Source organism: Talpa occidentalis, unplaced genomic scaffold (genome assembly GCF_014898055.3).
Source record: "Talpa occidentalis isolate TD23 unplaced genomic scaffold, MPIMG_talOcc4v2.1 talOcc4.17, whole genome shotgun sequence".
Taxonomy (NCBI): Eukaryota; Metazoa; Chordata; class Mammalia; order Eulipotyphla; family Talpidae; genus Talpa; species Talpa occidentalis.
Genome location: NW_023601754.1, coordinates 58,938,927 through 58,957,374, shown reverse-complemented (window position 1 = coordinate 58,957,374; position 18,448 = coordinate 58,938,927). Strand labels below are relative to the sequence as shown.

Genomic DNA, 18,448 nt, shown 5'->3' with positions numbered 1-18,448 from the left:
TACTTAAAAGACTAGTAACAGTATAATAAACATTGATTTACTGATTGCCTAAATTTAATGAAAAGAAATTTTTTTGATCATTTTTACCTCAGGTTTTTAATAAGTAATGAAATAATAGTGCACCATCTACAGTTCAAAGCCCTCCTGTATCCCTCTGGATTCCAGTGTCCAGCTTTCCTTCCTCTCAGAAAAACCACTATCCTGTGTCTGGCATATATCCTCCCTGAAATGTTTTTTATATTTAGTTGTATATCCATCTTTAAATGTGGTGCAACATTCTTCTGTATGCTTTTAGGTTTTTTTTTTTTTAATATTTATGTATTTATACACATAAAAGCTGGGGTGCAGGCCAGAGGTGTATGGGGTGAGAGGATTCACCAGAGACAGAGTGGAGAGCAGAACAGAAAGATCCACTGAAATACACTGCTGAGGGGATCAGTGGGGAGACAGGAGATGTCTGCTGCGCCATGTGGGTAGCTCCCTGGCCGGGAATTGAACTTGTGCTGCAGTGGCTGTGGACAGCTTCATAGGTTGTGTCTTAACCCCTTGTACCACCAGGGAGGCCCCTGTATGCTTTTAGGTTTTACATGAACTGTATTAGACATGTAACTCTGCTCGTGGCTTGTTGTTCAACCTATGCCTTTCGTAGTTATTCATGATGATAATGTATAGTGTAAATTACCAGGTACATAGTGAAGAGCAGAACTGCTAGAAGGTGGTATAACCACATTGTTTGCCTTATTATTTACTGCCAAATTCTCTCTCAAAAGTCTGTACACTCCATTCTTGCAAAGAATGTCAGTGTTAAGACACTTCAGGTTTTGCCTGTCTGTGTTACCACGTAGAGCAGTGATCCCATTTTAATCTTCATTTCTCTGATTACAAGTGATCTTGAAAATCTTTTCATTTTCATGAGCCCTGTCGTTTTCCTCTACTGGAATTGCATATGAGTATCATGCCTTTTGTTATACAGAAGTTTAAAATATTTTTAAAATTGCATCAAAAAATTCAAAAACAACTTTATTGAAATATAACTGATATACAAAGATCTGCACACATACAGTATTTCCAATGATATGTACGAACTTGGGCGACACTTGCAATACCATCACCATAGTCAAGGTAAGAGACACATCCGATGCCCATCAGTGCTTCCTTTTGTCCTGTTTTTTTTTTTTTTTTGCAGTAAGAACACCTAACATGAGAGCTCCCTTTTTAACAAATTCTGAAGTGCACAACAAAATACTGTTAACTACAGGCATTAAAAGTTTCATACTTTAACACAAATATATTTTTAGTTTTTCCCTTTGTGGGTTATACTTTTGTGTCTTGAGAGCTTACATTGTTTTTTATCCCCTGTAAAAAATATTATAGAAATTCTATGAAAGTGAGAAAAAAGAAATACACAGAGAACTTTAAGATTTCAAGGTTCAAAAAACCTGCTTAACTTTCTTATTTTATATATGAATGATTAAAAAATATAACCCAAGGGCCTCCTTGGTGGCACAAAGGGTTAAGTTTCAGCACTATGAAGTTATCAGCAGCCACTGCAGCAGGATCCCTGGCCAGGGAGCTGACCCACGTGGTGCAGCAGACCTTTCCTATCTCGCCCACTGCTCCCCTCAGCAGTGTATTTTGGTCAATCCACCTATTCTGCTCCCACTCTGTCTCTGGTGATTCCTCTCAACCCCTCTGCCCCCCGCACCTCTGGTCTACACTCCAGCTCTTAGATACATAAATAAATAAATCTTAAAATACATATATATACATATATATAAATATAAACACATATATAAATATAAATAAATATAAATAAACATATAAATAAAAATATATAAATATATAAATACACACACACACACACACACACACACACACACACACATATATATATATCTCCCCCAAATAAAGGCAGGGGTTTTATGATTCTTTTTCCTTTAGTCTATAAAACCTAGCACAGTGTCTATCACACAGCTGAGGCCACATCTGTGAATGAGGATTAAATAATTAGAGGCAAAAATAAAGAGTGACTGTTGACTTTACATAAGACTGAATATAAAGGTAGTCTCTTATTTCAAGATTATCTCCAGGCTGAAATGGTAAATAAAAGGTAGTTAAGAATAGGGCAAAAACTTGTTAAGGAGCAAGTATAAAATGTTGATTTAAACAAATCACATCTAATCTGCATTTCTGACTTAATGATCAATAGAATTACAGTACTGTGTAAATAAGCTGATGAAATATTGTCATCTGAAGCTAGTGTATCCAAAAAATAAATAAAATGGCAAAATATATGATCTGACTTTACCAGTAAATTCAATCCAAACTAAATTTACTAAGAAAAGGAAGCAAGCAGCACTTTGTCACACTGTCAAAATTAAAAGTTGAATTATGCAACCATAAAGGAATGGAAACGAACACTTACCTTTTATTTTGTTGCTGCCTCTGATGTAAGAGTCGACGATGCTGTGGGTGTAGGTGAGTGGTGTCTGGTCTAAATACAGGGGCCTGAGATCTAATAAAGATGAAAAGTTTTTAATTGTCATTTTTATGATTTGAAATTTTAAAGAATATTGACAGTAGAGGGTGACTTCACACAGGTTCACCCAAGAAGATGTTAAAGTCTATTTCTTTTAGAAGGGAAAGATAGCTGTATTTTCATGTATCTCCTACAAAATTTAATTCTCAATTCCAAAGGGACAATCATAAACTTTGAGTGAATTAGCAGTAAAACTGTACAGCTTTTTCTTTTTGCTGTTACACAGGAGTCTCTAAATAGATTTCACATACTTAACTTCAGTTACCTGGAAACTGCTTTGACAATAATGAAGCTATGTGTGAAGGTTAAGTTAATTTATATTTTTAATTTTTATTGCAGTACCATTGTTTACATCCTTGTTAGTATTTTGAAGCTATAGAATCTCCCCTTCAGGTGGAGCCACCACAGCACCCCCACCACCAAAGCACCCATGGTCCCTTCACCAGTCACTGTGAAGTGACTCACCCTGTCCTCACTATGGATGTCCCAGTTCTATACAGTCACCTTTCAAAGGGTGAAGGTTAACTTTATATGCCAACTTGGGGAGGCTACAGTGCCCAGCTATTTGTCAAGTGCTAGTCTGGATGTTGCTGTGAAGGTATTTTGTAGACATAATTAACATTTACAATTGGATGAATTCAGGAAAAAAGATGGGTGAACCTTATCAAATGGCTGAAGGTCTTAAGAGCAAAAACAGGGGTTCCCAGAAAAAGAATTCCGCTTCAAGACTGAAACATAGAAGTCCAGCCTGAGTGTCCAGATTGCCCAACGAATTTCAAATTCAAGACTGCAGCTTCAACTTTTATTTCTATTTCCAACCTGCTGGCCTGCCCTATGAATTTGGACTTGCCAGTATCCACGGTCACATGTCAATTCCTTAAAATAAATCTCTTTACACACAGAGTTTTCCATTAATTGTTTTTCTGGCTGTGAACACATACGTAATTAAGTACTTGAATCCCTTTGGTTCTATAAGCAGAGCAGATGCAAGCATCTCAGTGAGCACTGAGATTAGCTAATTACGCAGCATCTGTATCTCTGTCCTTAGTGTACAGTTATCCTTAAGTGATTAACACTACTTATATATGTAAGTATGAATGTTCATAAAATGGATATGAAATGAGTTAAAAGTTTGGAATGAAAGAGGTGATTAACCAGTAATGTGCAAGTAAATGTACACAGAAAGTATGTAACTCGAGGGAAATATGATTCCCAAGAAACCCTGCAGACTGTCAAACATTTCTGTGCTTGGCAACTTGAAGACTCAACAACACCTCAAAATGTTTCATGAGATGTATGTCTAGATTATAAAACTAAATGTCAACAACCAAGAGGCTTGGCTCGCAGTGGATACACAGTGGCATTTGTTTTGCATACCTTAGGTTTTGCAGGTGAGGTCCGGGGCCAGGGGGGTGCGGCTGTGGAGGTGGTGTGGCAGGAGGCGGAGCACCAAAGAAGGCACGGAAGCCTGGTGCTGGGGGAAGCATCTGCCCCACGCGCCCTGGCAGCAGCTTAGAATTCATGGCAGCAAGTGGACTACCAACAAACCCAGGGACCCGCGCAAACTGGCTGGGAGACATGCGTCCAGGCTGTAGCTACAGAGAGGGACAAGATTTAGTTAATTAGCAAGGCCACTTACTTTTATCCACAGAAAAGTGAATAATGTTTCATCAATGAAACTATTTAAAAAATGGGGGGAGGGAAGGCAGTAGTGATTAACAGCAAAGAAAAAAGCAAATCTAGGAAAGTGGGTGGAGCTAATCACAGGCTTACCTGTGCTCCTCCAAGAAGCTGTGCTCTCTGGAGGGGGCTGAGAACAGGAGGAACACTAGGGGGGAATGGGTGACCCAGCAGGGAAGAGTTCTAGAAAAAAAAAAAAAAAAGAAAAAAATTATACTATGAAACAGGCAAATCCACATAATAAGAGGACTCAGTAGAAACGGAGAATAAAGGTGAACACAAAACTTTCAAATTACAATCAATCTGTTCACTAAAGAAATACAAAAGAGAGTAATGATGTTAGGAATTCTGAAGCACTATGATCAGGTAATAGCAAAAAGAAAGCAGATGAACAAGGGACTGAAATTGCAAGAAATGAAACAATCACAGTAGATATTTAGAGGTAAAAGTTGAGATAAGAAACAACTGAACATGACGAACCAGGTCTTCTGACCCGGAAACTGTAAGACCCAGAAATTCAAATACGGGACTAACAGAAGTAAGTGTAACTTAGGAGATGTCTGTGTACTAGTAGCGATTGTGCAGGCAGTGGTAAGAAAGCAGAGTGCACATTTTCATCAGGCTGCAAGTGACATACCGGGACACTGCAGAGCTGGTTTGGAGACATCCTCTCACCATAGGGAGCAGGGTAACGCGGCGGCATCGGGGGCCGAACGTGGACAGGCTTCGGACAGAGAATCTATCAGGAAACATACACAACTACACTCAAATGAAGCCAGCTTTTCCTCCATCTATATTCTCTCCCCTCAAGTACTGGTAGAGACACAGAACTCAATGTCAAACCCTACATCTAAGCAAACTGCTACAGCTATGAGTTCACATACAGAACCTTGGTCACTTCCTCTCACAAATATCAAGCGCCATTTTTAATTGAGGAAGATTTAGCTAATTCTCCAGTTATCCCCACCCTTCCATGCTATCTGAGGGAGGTACCAGCAGATACTCTGACTTGCAAATTCTCTCCAAGAGGATATATTTTGGTAGCAGTGAGGGAGAAGGAATGATAAGAAAGCTGGAGGATTAACTAAGTCCTATTCTGAAGCCCCTGTGATATGGCCGCCATGCTCAGCTCTTTTGTGATATATTGTGACTCCACCATTTCATAGGATGTTGAACCTAACTAGGCCATACCAACACCACCCTCCCCCCATACCTTCCAAATTGGCCTTCCTTTTCAGCTGCTGGTTTCAGGTGGAGGGAAGTCTATGGAACAGGACTGCACAGGCTCTAGGGAAAGCAGGGATATCTTAAAGGTAAAAAGGGATGTGGACAGTGCTGTGTCCCCACCCCCCCAGCTTTCAGTTACCTCTCTGCCAATGTTTTGGGCAGCCAGCAAAACACTTTAAAAAGGATATATACACTAAGTGTGGTGAACTACCCTTTTCTCCCCAATTAAAAGGCAGCAGCACCAGGAGCAGTACCAGCAAAGGGCATTAGGGAATGTGTCTCTGATTTGTACTAACTTCTCCTCTAATTAGCTATTTTTCTCTCTAACCTAATGCCTACCCAAAACTCCCATCGCCCCCTCCCAGCATCACCCATTCCCAAAATAATTTTGCCCAGATTCCCAATTTCCTGGGCTGAGTGCCTGATCATGAGAGGTACCTGTTGGTTGAAGCTGGGCACAGCCATCTGCTTAGGCGGAGTGCCAATGGGGACAGCTCTGACAGGAGGGCTCCCGATGATAGGTGAGGTTGACCGCCTTGGTAATGCACGTTCAGAAAGGTCCCGCTCATCTTCTGGGCCCTGTGGGGGCCTCTGAGGCAAGGCATATTCTAAAACAGACACTGTAGGCATTTCCTAATTGACAGAAATAGTGAAAAAGAGAGAGATTAGCCAACTTGAAATGTTTTAATAGTCTCTACATAGTGTAACCATATCTTAAAAATTTAAAGACTTTATTTTTATTTCTTATGTAGTAAAATTTATCCTCCTTAGTACATAGTTCTGAATTTTGATAAATTCATGGATCTATACCACACTCAAAATACAGAACAGCTTTACCACTCCTCCAAATTCCTCTTTATTGTCTCTTGCAGTTAGTCCATCCTACCACCCCCATATACTGGCAAACTCTGATCTGTTCCCCATTCTATAGTTTTGCCTAGAAATGACTTAAATTTGCGTTTCAATGCCCCTCTTTCAATCTTTCCAAAATGAAGCACAGTCAAGTGAGTACTACCGTGGTGGCTGAGGAGGGGACAAACAGGAGATACAGCTAAGAGTGCTGGCAGGTGAGACACATCTACATACCATCTCAGTAAGGGAAGGATGACCACAGAGTCAACTGAAAATTCTCAGATATTAGGAATTCATGTACATTTTTTCATACCTGAGTAAGCAGCGGTCCTCGGATTCGCCTCAGAACTTCAGATCCATCCCAGATGCTGGAATTGAGACTTCCAGGTTGGGGCTGGGGGAAAAAAAAAGGAAAACACATACACAAAGTCTGGCAGAGTCCAGGCTCTCTGGGTGACTAACTTGCTTTTTTTGGTGAATAAGACTCCAAAAGAGCCTCAACTGCTAGAGAACAAGAAATCAAAGTGTTCCAGAATATGCATATTCCTCAATGTCATCTCTAGACGTCATCATGAGCAATTGTAATAACAGCTTCCCATGTCCTATGTAATTGTCCTGTTATATTAGATGAAATACTGAATAATATAGCAAAGTTCAATATCTTATTTATTTATTTAAAAGATTTATTTATTCATGCATATAAGAACTGGGGTATAGGCCAGATGCGCGGGAGGGTGAGAGGATTCACCAGAGACAGAGCGGGGAACAGAACAGGCAGACTGACTGAAATACACTGCTGAGGGGAGCAGCAGGCCAGACAGGAGAGGTCTGCCATGCCATGTGGGATTCTTGCCAGCCAGCTGGGATCAAACCCACACTGCAGAGGCTGCAGACAGCTTCACAGCGCTGTGCTCAAGCTCCTGCGCCAACAGGGGAGGCCCCAATATCTTATTTGATTGCTCTGCTCAACCCAGTGTAACTTACTCACTTGCAAAACTGGCCTGGTCTGCACGGCCGTCATAATGGCTGGATCTTCCAGTTCATTTTCAATCACCATCTTACTGAGCCTTTCTGCCAGATTCTCCTCATGGTCACCCAACAAGTCCATTTCATCTCTTTCTCCATTGCCTGTTTGGTTATTAACTGTTGCCGGTAGCTTCTCTTCCAACTCAGCCAACCGCTCATGTGCTTCCTGCCAATCATCATCTAGAAGGAAAGCAAAAATAGAAATAGTGTTCACAGTGGAAAATTTTATAAAATTCTTCTGTTAAACAAACAACTTCAACACCAGAAGACAGGTGGGAAGTTCCATTTCCCCTCAGAGACATGAAATAAACTTTAAACCAAGGGGCACCAGTGAAGAGGGTCTTCTCACTATTCAGAAGAAACAGCATACCAGGTGCAAAATTCAAGTGTTTAGAGTAATAGCTTAATATGTTATCACTGGAGTCCAAACTGTGTTCTGAAATTGATTTCTAAACTGGCGCTAGATATGCACACTACAATCCACTGGTTCTGAGATACTATGACATTTCAGACAAAGGCTGTAAGGGAAAGTTAAAACTTATTATGCTAACATACAGCTTTCTTAGATTATAACTGCCATCCTCTTTATGAGCTCCTGAACCCATTCATTTCATTCAATTACTATCTGCTGACCATCTATTTTGTGACACATTGTTTTAGGGACATTGATATATACACATCAGTGTACAAAACAGACAAGGATCCCTGCCCTCCTGTAGCTTTCCTGTAGCTTTTCTCCAAGCAGGGCAAAGCAAGATGTTAGACAATAAATGCCATAGGAATATAGAGAGAGGCAGATCAAAAAATTTCAACAGGATGGTGAGAGGTACATCTCATCGAGAAGGCAACACCTGAGCAAAGATTTAAGAAAAAGGCAGCCACATGGATATTTGGGAGAACAGTGTTTCAGGCAGAAGTAAGTCCTTCAGAGACTGACAACTGGCAGAAAGAGCAAGGACCCTGTCTGCATTGAAATGTTCAAAGGAAGGCGTGAGAAGAAAATGAGGCCAAAGAGGCAGGAAGAGGGCATTCCTTAGGGTCTCTGGTTCACTCTTAAATGGGCCAGTGGAGTTTTGATGTGGTTTGACTTTCTGAAGGAATCACTCTAGCTACTTTTTTTAAAAAAAAAGATTTATTTATTTATGCATACAAGAACTGGGGTGTAGGCCAGAGGCACGGGGCTGGGGGTGGGGGGCGGTAAGAGAATTCACCAGACAGAGTGGGGAGCAGAACAGGCAGATCTACTGAAATACATGGCTGAGGGAAGCAGTGGGGAGACAGGAGAGGTCTGCTGCACCATGTGGGTATCTCCCTGGCCAGCCGAGATCGAACCTGCACTGCAGAGGCTGCGGACAGCCTCACAGCGCTGCGCTCAACTGCCTGCACCACCAAGGAGGCGCAAAGAAAACAGTTGTTAAAAAATTAAATGTTAACTTAATATTGAAAGTTCATCATAATTCCACAGCTATGCTATCTTTTTTAAAATGCAAACTATAGGGCCACCTCAGTGGCGCAGCGGTTGAGCGCTGGGTTGCGAAGCTGCCCACAGCCTCTGCAGCACCGGTCCGGTTCAGTTCCATCCCCGACTGGAGGAGGGTCCCACATGGCGCGCAGACCTCTCCTGCCGCCCGCTGCTCCCCTCAGCGGTGTGCTTTGGTCCTTCTGCCTGCTCTGCGCCCCGCTCTGGCTCTGGTGAATTCTCTCACCCTCCCGCGCTTCTCACTGTACCCAGTGCTTGTATAAATAAATAAATAAATCTTTAAAAAAAAAATAAGATGCAAACTATAAAGTTTAAGATTTTTTTGTTTAAGCAACACACCCTAACATCTTTTCACACATGCACATGTACATATAAACTGTTGACAATATTATCTCATCTTTTTAATACCTATAAAAGTCTATTTTATTTTTTTTTTTTTAATTTTCTAGAAGCATGTCTTATTTATTTATTTTGTTTTGTTTGTTTGTTTGGTTTATACATGCACTGGGTACAGTCAGAAGTGCTGGAGGGTGAGAGAATTCACCAGAGCCAGAGCGGGGAGCAGAGCAGGCAGAAGGACCGAAGTACACCGCTGAGGGGAGCAGAGGGCGGCAGGAGAGGTCTGCGCGCCATGTGGGACCCTCCTCCAGTGGGTGGCCGGGGAGCAGCCAGGGATCGAACCGGCGCCGCAGAGGCCGCGGGCAGCTTCGCAACCCAGCGCTCAACCGCTGCGCCACCGCGGAGGCCCTGTAAGAGTCTATTTTATTGATAAACAATTTAACTTATTTCCTACTAGTGGAAGTTTGAATTATTAGCAGATTTCCAATAAAATAGCAATTAATACTATGACTACTATATCTAAATACATCTTTTTATGCATTATTTTATTTTATATAATTCTTACATCATTTTTCATTTTTGCATAATGTATGCATTTTCATTTTGCTTATATTCCCCATACAATTCCCACCCCTCTTTTCTGATCCTAATCCCTCTTCTCCTCCCCCTGCCCCCCATTGTAGTGTGTCTTTGGTCTATAGTTGCTTGTTGTTTTTTTTTTTACTTTATTGCAATTAGTCTTTTTCCTGGTCCCTCATTTAGGTTTTCTAAATTCCTGCTATGAGTGAGACCATCGGGTTAAATACATCTCTTAACATCTTAAACAAATATGTAAGTGGGCTAAGTCTCTTTCAGGACCAGCTTATAAACATTTAAAGTCTGTTACTTTTTTTTTTTTTTTTAAAGATTTATTTATACAAGCACTGGGTACAGTCAGAAGCACGGGAGGGTAAGAGAATTCACCAGAGCCAGAGCCGGGAACAGAGCAGGCAGAAGGACCGAAGTACACTGATGAGGGGAGCAGCGGGTGGCAGGAGAGGTCTGCGCACCATGTGGGACCCTCCTCCGGTGGCCGGGGAGCTGTTACTTTTTTTATTATATAACAATGTATCACATAACACTAGTGATTCAAAAAGTAAGAAAACTGAACTTCCAAACTTATAATTTGGTAGACTCAGAAGGATGGTCTAGTCTTTGGGCACTGTGGCATATTTGAATGTACTACTTGGAAAAATTCACTTTAGATGAAAATCACGGTATTAATTTATATTACCAGCTATCTGAAAAAAAATATTCTTGAAGAATAGTGTAGTTAAAATGCAACTGTGACATTAATGTATGCCATTTTTCCTAAGTAAGAGTAAACAGAGCAAGTTTTTAAAGGACAAATTGCTTTTTGCAATGCCAAAAATTTAATCCTGAATTAAGGGATTTTTTTTTTACATTTATTTCCCAAATTTAAGATCTTAACTTGTTAATGGATTAATTCTAATGCAATAGAGCTCTGATTTGCATTGCTTTCGTTCGCCACTTCCCATGTTCATATTTACCAACTTTATCACATTCTATCAAAGATGCATCTTACAAGATAAGATTTGCCTTTAGTAATTACATTTTTTAAATACTGGTTAAACAGCCACATTCTGTGAGAATGGCAGATGTGAACTGTTATTTTTCAAACACGTAAGCAAAGGACTGTGCCACAGAATACCATCATCATTATTTGAGTTTTCCAGTTCTTGAGAAAAATCACCTGAAGCAGTATGCTAGAGATCACATTGCCTTACTATAGCGGATACTTTGTTCTGTATCTTTTTCAAATGACTTCAAAATACAGTTACTTAAATATGACAACACTAACTAAAACCATATTGGTCAAAGAGATAAGGGGTCACCAAAAAAACAGGAAGTGAAGGGAAAGTGATATCTGTGAATCTTCAATTAATTAACTGATACCCTGTTGTGAGTCCTTGGCTGTTTTATAAACTAACTGTAATAATTGCCCTGAAGCCTGTCTCAGGGATATTTCTGAATAAAAACTAAATGAATGGAATTGATTCAATTTGAAGGAAATCTCAGTCCATAAAAATTACAGTAGCTATCAATAGAAGAGAAGCAGAAAGGCTGGGGAGCCCTTCCAAGAGGAAGCAGGAGGTTCCCAAAGACTGTTTTCACAACACTGGTAGTTTACACTGATTGTATTTATAGTTACTTAACCTGTCACTTTCCTTTCTCATTTATTAAAATGTGGATAATAATAGTATCTACTTCACAGAGTTGCTATGAGGATTAATAATATGTGTAGAACATTAGAATGGTGCTTAGCACAAAAGCACCTTGTAAGTGTAAGCTTTTATTTTTAGAGCATGAGTTGCAATTACCATGGTCCATTTATTGCTCTATGATGATGCAAATATTTTTCCATGCAAAAGACAGCACCTACTTTCTTAAGGAAAGGTGACATCAGAGCATTAGTAGCTTTAACTTAAAACAACCACTGTACTAACAAGTATTACTCAAGATGCTCACTCCTTGAGTTAAAAACCACCAAAACACAGGTCACAAGTCTAACATTTTATCTTCTGGTTTAAATTCACTGTGCAACTGTATATGTATTTCCTTTAAAGGTGTATTAAACAGGTCACAAGTTGACTGAGGAAGCAAGTTCCTTTTTATAAGCCCTTCTTATACATCTATCAAGATGTTTAAGGTGAGGACTTTGGTGTTGAGGAGAATAACTACCATGGCTTCCAGTGCTTTGATGAGAACTCAGATGTGTAGCTTTCTGGCCAAGTGCCCAGAAGGTCATATTGGTGGAGCATTCATAGTACGCCTGGAGTTACAGTTTTAAGTTTGCTGTGGCTGAATTAATAAGAAAGAAGGCATACACAGATCCCTACAGAAATTATGGTTCCATGAAAGATTCTGAGGCAATGAAGAAGGCTGTTATCTTTCAGAGTGCAAAATGATTTTGGAATGTAAAGAATTTCTTTGGGTTTGCGCCACAGAAGTCTATCACTGACCCACGTTCCTGAACTATGAAACGTTGAGTATTTGTTTCATGGGTTAAGGAATGGTTTCTCTTGATAAATAAACAAATACTGTGGGGGCGGGGGGTGAAGGCAGAGAAATTAGGATTTTAATTTTACAATTCAAGTATTTTATACCCTCAATAGAAAGGGCTCACACTGGGAAATCCTTTTTCCATTATAAACTTTGTTGACCAAGAAATCCTTAATTATCCTTATGCCCTAGGTTACAAATTGGGCTCACTGCATTTTATTTCACAGCCTTTACTTTCTACTATCTTTTACTGTAGGTTTTTCAATGTGTGTACTTTTCTTTTTTTTTTTTTTTTTTTATTTATTTGTTTGTTTGTTTGTTTTGTTTATACATGCACTGGGAACAGTCAGAAGCGCGGGAGGGTGAGAGAATTCACCAGAGCCAGAGTGGGGAGCAGAGCAGGCAGAAGGACGGAAGTACACTGCTGAGGGGAGCAGCGGGCGGCAGGAGAGGTCTGCGCGCCATGTGGGACCCTCCTCTGGTGGCCGGGGAGCAGCCGGGGATCGAACCGGCGTCGCAGAGGCCACGGGCAGCTTCGCAACCCAGCGCTCAACCGCTGCGCCACCAGGGAGGCCCTGTACTTTTCTTTTTTCCCATCACATTAGAAATAGTTCTGCACACTCTAATGTCTTTTTAAGGCAGTAATTTCCCCATCTTGTGAGGAACATAAAAACTCAGGAAAAAAGACTGCCCATAGCAGTCAATAGAAGGCAAGACTATTTCTTCTTGTGTCCAGGCTCAAAACTGAGAGCATATTACTACGTGGTCTCATTTTAATATTAATATATATAAACTATACAAACTTCATTTTGACACTGAGGAATTTGCTTTAAAATGGTAACATTAAGCACAATATTATAAGTGAAAAAGAATTTTAGAAACACCTTTGTAGCTTCTATGGTATTTTATAGATTAGCTCTTATTTACAAATACAACTTGGAATTTACCTCCATTCCCTGCTTTTAAAATTGTATTATAATGTCCCTTTCCCTGAGATCCCCATGGAGAGAGAGGAGCATATTAGATCAAGTCATCCTTTGAATGATCTCATCTCCTAAACTATGGCTGTGATCCAGGTCTTTGGTTCCCTTCCGTAACGAGGCTAGCTTCTACCTCACAACACTTCTCTTGCTGTCCCAATGGTAGCAGTTTCAGTTCTCTGCTGACTGTTGTAAACCCTAACTGACAATGCATAGCCTTACGTTTTTGCCAGTTCATTCAACTCAGTCTAAGTCTTGATAAATTTAAACTGCTGAGTTACTGCAAAACCAGTAACCTCTATAATATTTTCAGATGTTTTGTTTTTTATATTCAACATATTGCTACTGTTACTTTCCTCTTCTTCCTTATTACTTAACTTTAAATGTATTGCATAGATAAAAATGCTGACTCTAAGAAATTACTTATCTTTACAGCCTAACAAAATTGTTATTGCTGCTTTTCAACACTAATAGTCAAAGCAAAGTTATTAGCATTGATTCTTACTCATTTTTTAAAGCACAGTTTAATTTTAACAATTTGTATACTTGTTCTGGAAGCTCTAATCCTCAAATCCTATATATAAACATGCTATATAAATTTCCCATCTCAGTAATTATAACTCTACATGTGTCCTCTAGAGTTTAATTTGGCTTGTTAATTTTTTTTTTTAAGACTTATTTATTTATGCATACAAAGCTGGGGTGTAGGCCAGAGGTGTGGTGGGAGAAAAGGGGTAGAGAGAGGGTTTACCAGAGATAGAGTGGGGAGCAGAACAGGTGGATCTACTGAAATATACTTTTGAGGGGAGCAGCGGGTGAGACAGGAGAGGTCTGCTGTATCATGTGGGCTAGTTCTGTGGCCGGGGATTGAATTCATGCTGCAGTGGCTGCTGATAGCTTCACAGTGCTGAGACTTAACCCCTTGCACCACCAGGGAGGCCCCTTGTTATCTTTTTAAACTTTTCCAACTCCTAGAATATTTACCTATATCTAGGAATGGGAAATTTTTACCTGTGAACAGTACTTTTCCAAATTATGAAGACTTTCTAGGATCAAAAGTTAGTTTAAAAGTTTTTCTTTGAAATTAAAGATACTATACGTCAATAGCAGGGACATGTAATATATTATTGATCAAACAACTGAATTTTCAAACACATATATATCTGAATCTGAGTTTTCTTCTAGTCAACTAGTTTTCTTTAAGTTACATATTCCACAAGTAAAAATTTCCCTTTTCTAGGATTACTTTAAGGCTTTGTAAAATGTCTACTTCTCTAACTATTTGAATTCTTTATATAGTCAACCTAGAGCCATAGGTCAAATAGCTGGAAGGGACAGGGTTTACAGAACACCCAGTTTACAAGTGGTGTAAAAAGAAGCCCAGAGGAACATCTAGATGCTTCCAGTTAAGTCTGAGACCAAGAACAGAATATTTTGCCCAATCAGTGACTGAGATTATTCTTACTAAAACAAACCACTTATAAAAGAGGACATCTGAAAAAAGCGAGAGACCAAGATGATATAAGAGAAAGATGTTACTTACCAACTGCACCTGACCCAAATGTATCATCATTGAACTGATCAATCTCTTCATCTTCTTCTCCCAGGCCCTGAAAAGCATCTTCATCTTCATCCAGAGGACAATCCTCCAAAGACTTAAAAAAAAAAAGAGAAAAGGTTATCTATTCATGATATTCACCACCTCATTTTAAAAAATGTTCTAAAAACGTTCATCTTACCTTCCTAATCAACATAATAGCTTCATTATAACTTCTTGTAAAGATGGCATTTTTTTAATCCCCCAATTTCCCTGACACTGGAAGATTCAGTACCCTTTCTTTCAGTTCCACTTTCCTATTCCTTACTTTATTTAACCTTCTGCATTTTATCAAGAATCTAATAATAGCATTTCCTCATGCAACCAAGAAACTAGGCCCAGGACTTCCCTGACTTCACTCACTAGAACAGTAGTGTCAACTGAAAATGAACACGATCATTCGCTTGCATTTTGTGTATGTTTTTCAACAAAATTCTCATCTCCCCCACACTGTCATGTTTTCCACTATGCTATTATTTCCTTTTAAAGTTTTCTCATTATTTTCTGTCCTTCTGTTTCCAACACACATAAACTGAAAAGTGTTATATGACAAGTTGAAGTCCTGGCTCCACTCTTGCAAGTGCTAACTTGGACAAGTCACATTCTTTCTAATTAATTACCTATGTCTTGACCACTGACTGTGTGTCAGGTTCTGTATTAGAGCCCAAGCACCAGTCTCTTAAGTGATAATAATGCAGGGACAATACCACCTGCCTCAGGAACTTATGAGGCAAAGACACGGGAAATGATTGCAGATTGCTGAACAAAGCTAGAGATCGCCATAACAACCAAGGTGTGTTCTATTTTACCATTTTTCTCCTTCATTTCAATGGATTTATTTTTTTTTTAATTTTTTTTTATAGAGGCATGTTTTTTATTTATTTATTATTTATTTGTTTGTTTGTTTTTTGTTTATACATGCACTGGGTACAGTCAGAAGCGCGGGAGGGTGAGAGGATTCACCAGAGCCGGAGCGGGGAGCAGAGCAGGCAGAAGGACCCAAGTACACTGCTGAGGGGAGCAGCGGGCGGCAGGAGAGGTCTGCGCGCCATGTGGGACCCTCCTCTGGTGGCCGGGGAGCAGCCGGGGATCGAACCGGCGCCGCAGAGGCCACAGGCAGCTTTACAACCCAGCGCTCAACCGCTGCGCCACCGGGGAGGCCCTGGATTTATTTTCCAAGTTCTTTTCTTTTGGCAATTCTGCCTACTGCACCTCATCACTTTTAGTGATGGTCATCACTCAGTAGTTTGGTCTTACATGATTCCTATCAAATACGTATGCGTGGGCCCCTAATTTTCAAAGACTACCAATGGGAATTCCACGCTGTCTAGGTAGGCAGGTCTGTGACACAGCTTGCCTGGCAACCTCTTAGCTATGCTGTTACTGAAGAAAAGGTAAGATCAAAGGGCGAGTCCCTCCTTCGCAGGCCCTCCCAAACTTACACCAAACGGGCATGCAACTGCCTCCACATCAGAGGCAACTTCCAGCGCTCACTTGCAAATCACAAAGACTCACTTAAGCAAGTTACTGCGTTTTGGACTTGAAAAGACTCTTACGGGTCATCCAGACCAGCCCTTTCATTCTAGAAACCCACAAACTTTCTGTCCGGTGATGAGCAGTCGGTCAAGGTCACACAGTCAATCAGTGACAGGGTCGGGGCTCTCGACGATTGCCACATTCCCCGCACAGGCACCAAACCCCCGTCCCCCCCACTCCCGCCGGGCACGCCCCCCCGCCCGGAGTCCTCCTCAGTAAACAGTCCTCGGCCGGGGCCGAAGGGCGAGCCCAGGCCCCGCGCGCCCGGTGTGTGGTGTCTGCGCGCGCGAGGCGAGCGCCGGGAGCCGCGGCGGTTCCGGGTCCAGGGCGGGAAACGCGTCTCGGGGCTTCCCCCGGTCACTCCCCTTCCTCCAGCTGAGCCCCCCGGTGGGTGCGACGCGCCCCCCCAACCCCCCCGCCCGGGACGGGGGTGGTCGCGTTGGGGCAGTTAACGGGTCCTGCCCACCCCGAAAGCCCCCACTCCCCAGCGGCCCCCGAGCGGACAGCCCCGCCCCTCGCGGCCGGCGCGCAGCCCGCGAGGACGCCCGTGACCCCGGGCCCGACGCGCCGCGCCGCCCGCGGGCGCCCCCGCCCGCCCCCTCCCCCGCCGGCGCGCGGGACGGACGCGCGGGGGGTGAGAGGAAGAGGGGCGCCCGGGGAGGGAGGAGTCACTTCCGGTCGCAACAGCTCACCTCGTAGCGGAACATTCTTGGGGAGGGGGGGGAGGGAGCGGGGAGGGGAATGGGGGAGGGAGGGAAAAAGCGTTGACTCCCCGGGCTCCTCCGCGCGCGGGTCCTCCACCGGCTCGCGACCCCTGGCCGCCGCCGTACGCCGGAGCGTGCGTGGGAACGTGCGCAAGCGCGCCTGGAGGTGGGCGGCCCCCCGGCTCGGCGCCCGGCGGCGGCGTCTGCGCGGGGACAGATTTGGCGTCCCGCTTCCTAGTCTCAGCGGCGGGAAGGAGGTCCCGTGGCGAGAGACTGCGCACGCGCTGCCCGTCGGGGCGGCCTCGCAGCCGTGCCGGCTGCTCCGCCCCGGTTGCTCTGAGCCCGCCCCGCTCTCGGGTTCCAGTCACGAGTTTTCCGTCACGGGCGGGGCGGGGAAAACCCTTGTGATGGTCACAGGGTCTGGCTTTGAAGCGAGCCCGGCTTAGCCGGGGCTGGGGAAAGGGAGATGCCCGGGCTCCTTTACCTACTGCTGCACGGGCTGCTGGGGGGGGGGGGGGTCCTCGCGATGTGCCCTGTGCGCCCTGTGAAACTTAGGGTCATGGAAAGGGACTGAATTCGTCGGCACTTTGAAGATTTATTTATTTATGCATTCAAGAGCTGGGGTACGGGCCAGAGATGCGGGGGAGTGAGAGGAGCCACCAGAGACAGAGTGGGGAGCAGAACAGGCAGAAGGACCGAAGTACACTGCTGAGGGGAGCGGCGGGCGAGACAGAAGTCTGCCGCGCCATGTGGGTATCTCCCTGGCCGGCAGGGGATCGAACTCGTGCTGCAGAGGCTGTGGACTGCCTCATAGTGTGGTGCTTAACTTCTTGCGCCACCTTTGAGCGATGTGCCACCAGTCGAATCAAGGGCAGGTTCAGACTGTGGTTTATGGGTCTCGAAGTGCTAACAGCGCCCTTTTTTTTTTTTAAAGGCACGTTTTGGGACTGAACCCGCATATTTTTAGGCGCCCGTGGAGCCAGAAGCACGTGGAGCCAGAAAGGGCCGCGTGGTCGTGGGCAGCGGGCCGGTGCCTTGAGCAGAAATGTCATTGGCGCAAGACCAGGTGATCATGCCGCAGCGAGGCACCCTGGTTCCAGAAATGTGTTTGGTGACTTGCTGCCTCAGCTAGCACCTCCGAGGGCCTTGAAACCTGTGTGAACTCGCAGACCTTTCTCTTTCCCCATAAAGACCGAACTTGCTTAATGAGGATATATTTCTTGTGCGTTTCGCAACTCCTTTCTCCGGGTGTCTTAAAATGCAGCCTCACCTAGTAATGACATCCAGTAAATTCCTTACGAGCCAGTGTGGCTGGATTAATCAGAGCCACTGTACTGGGAATTTAGGAGGTGGAACTACCCGGGTGGCAACCAGTGCTTTGTCACTGACTCTCAACTTTGGGACATGTATTCTAAACATGTCTGT

General features: G+C 43.0%; 1 protein-coding gene across 2 annotated transcripts in view; it reads right to left on the bottom strand.

The window, feature by feature from the left end:
• Nucleotides 1-17,170, bottom strand: part of PATL1 (PAT1 homolog 1, processing body mRNA decay factor) — a 31,684-nt gene extending 14,514 nt beyond the window's left edge. The window contains exons 1-9 of one of the 2 annotated variants that reach the window (XM_037517850.2): nt 17,012-17,170; nt 14,730-14,841; nt 7,287-7,504; nt 6,612-6,692; nt 5,885-6,079; nt 4,857-4,958; nt 4,313-4,402; nt 3,917-4,134; nt 2,426-2,515 (exon numbers count right to left, since the gene is read on the bottom strand). In XM_037517850.2, the coding sequence (XP_037373747.1) occupies nt 2,426-2,515; nt 3,917-4,134; nt 4,313-4,402; nt 4,857-4,958; nt 5,885-6,079; nt 6,612-6,692; nt 7,287-7,504; nt 14,730-14,841; nt 17,012-17,026 (1,121 nt within the window). In that variant the 5' untranslated portion in view covers nt 17,027-17,170. Of the gene's footprint in view, nt 1-2,425; nt 2,516-3,916; nt 4,135-4,312; nt 4,403-4,856; nt 4,959-5,884; nt 6,080-6,611; nt 6,693-7,286; nt 7,505-14,729; nt 14,842-14,925; nt 15,819-17,011 lie in introns of those variants that run through there. The other variant, XM_037517851.2, reaches the window with a different exon arrangement.
• Between the last annotated feature and the right edge of the window lie 1,278 nt (nt 17,171-18,448).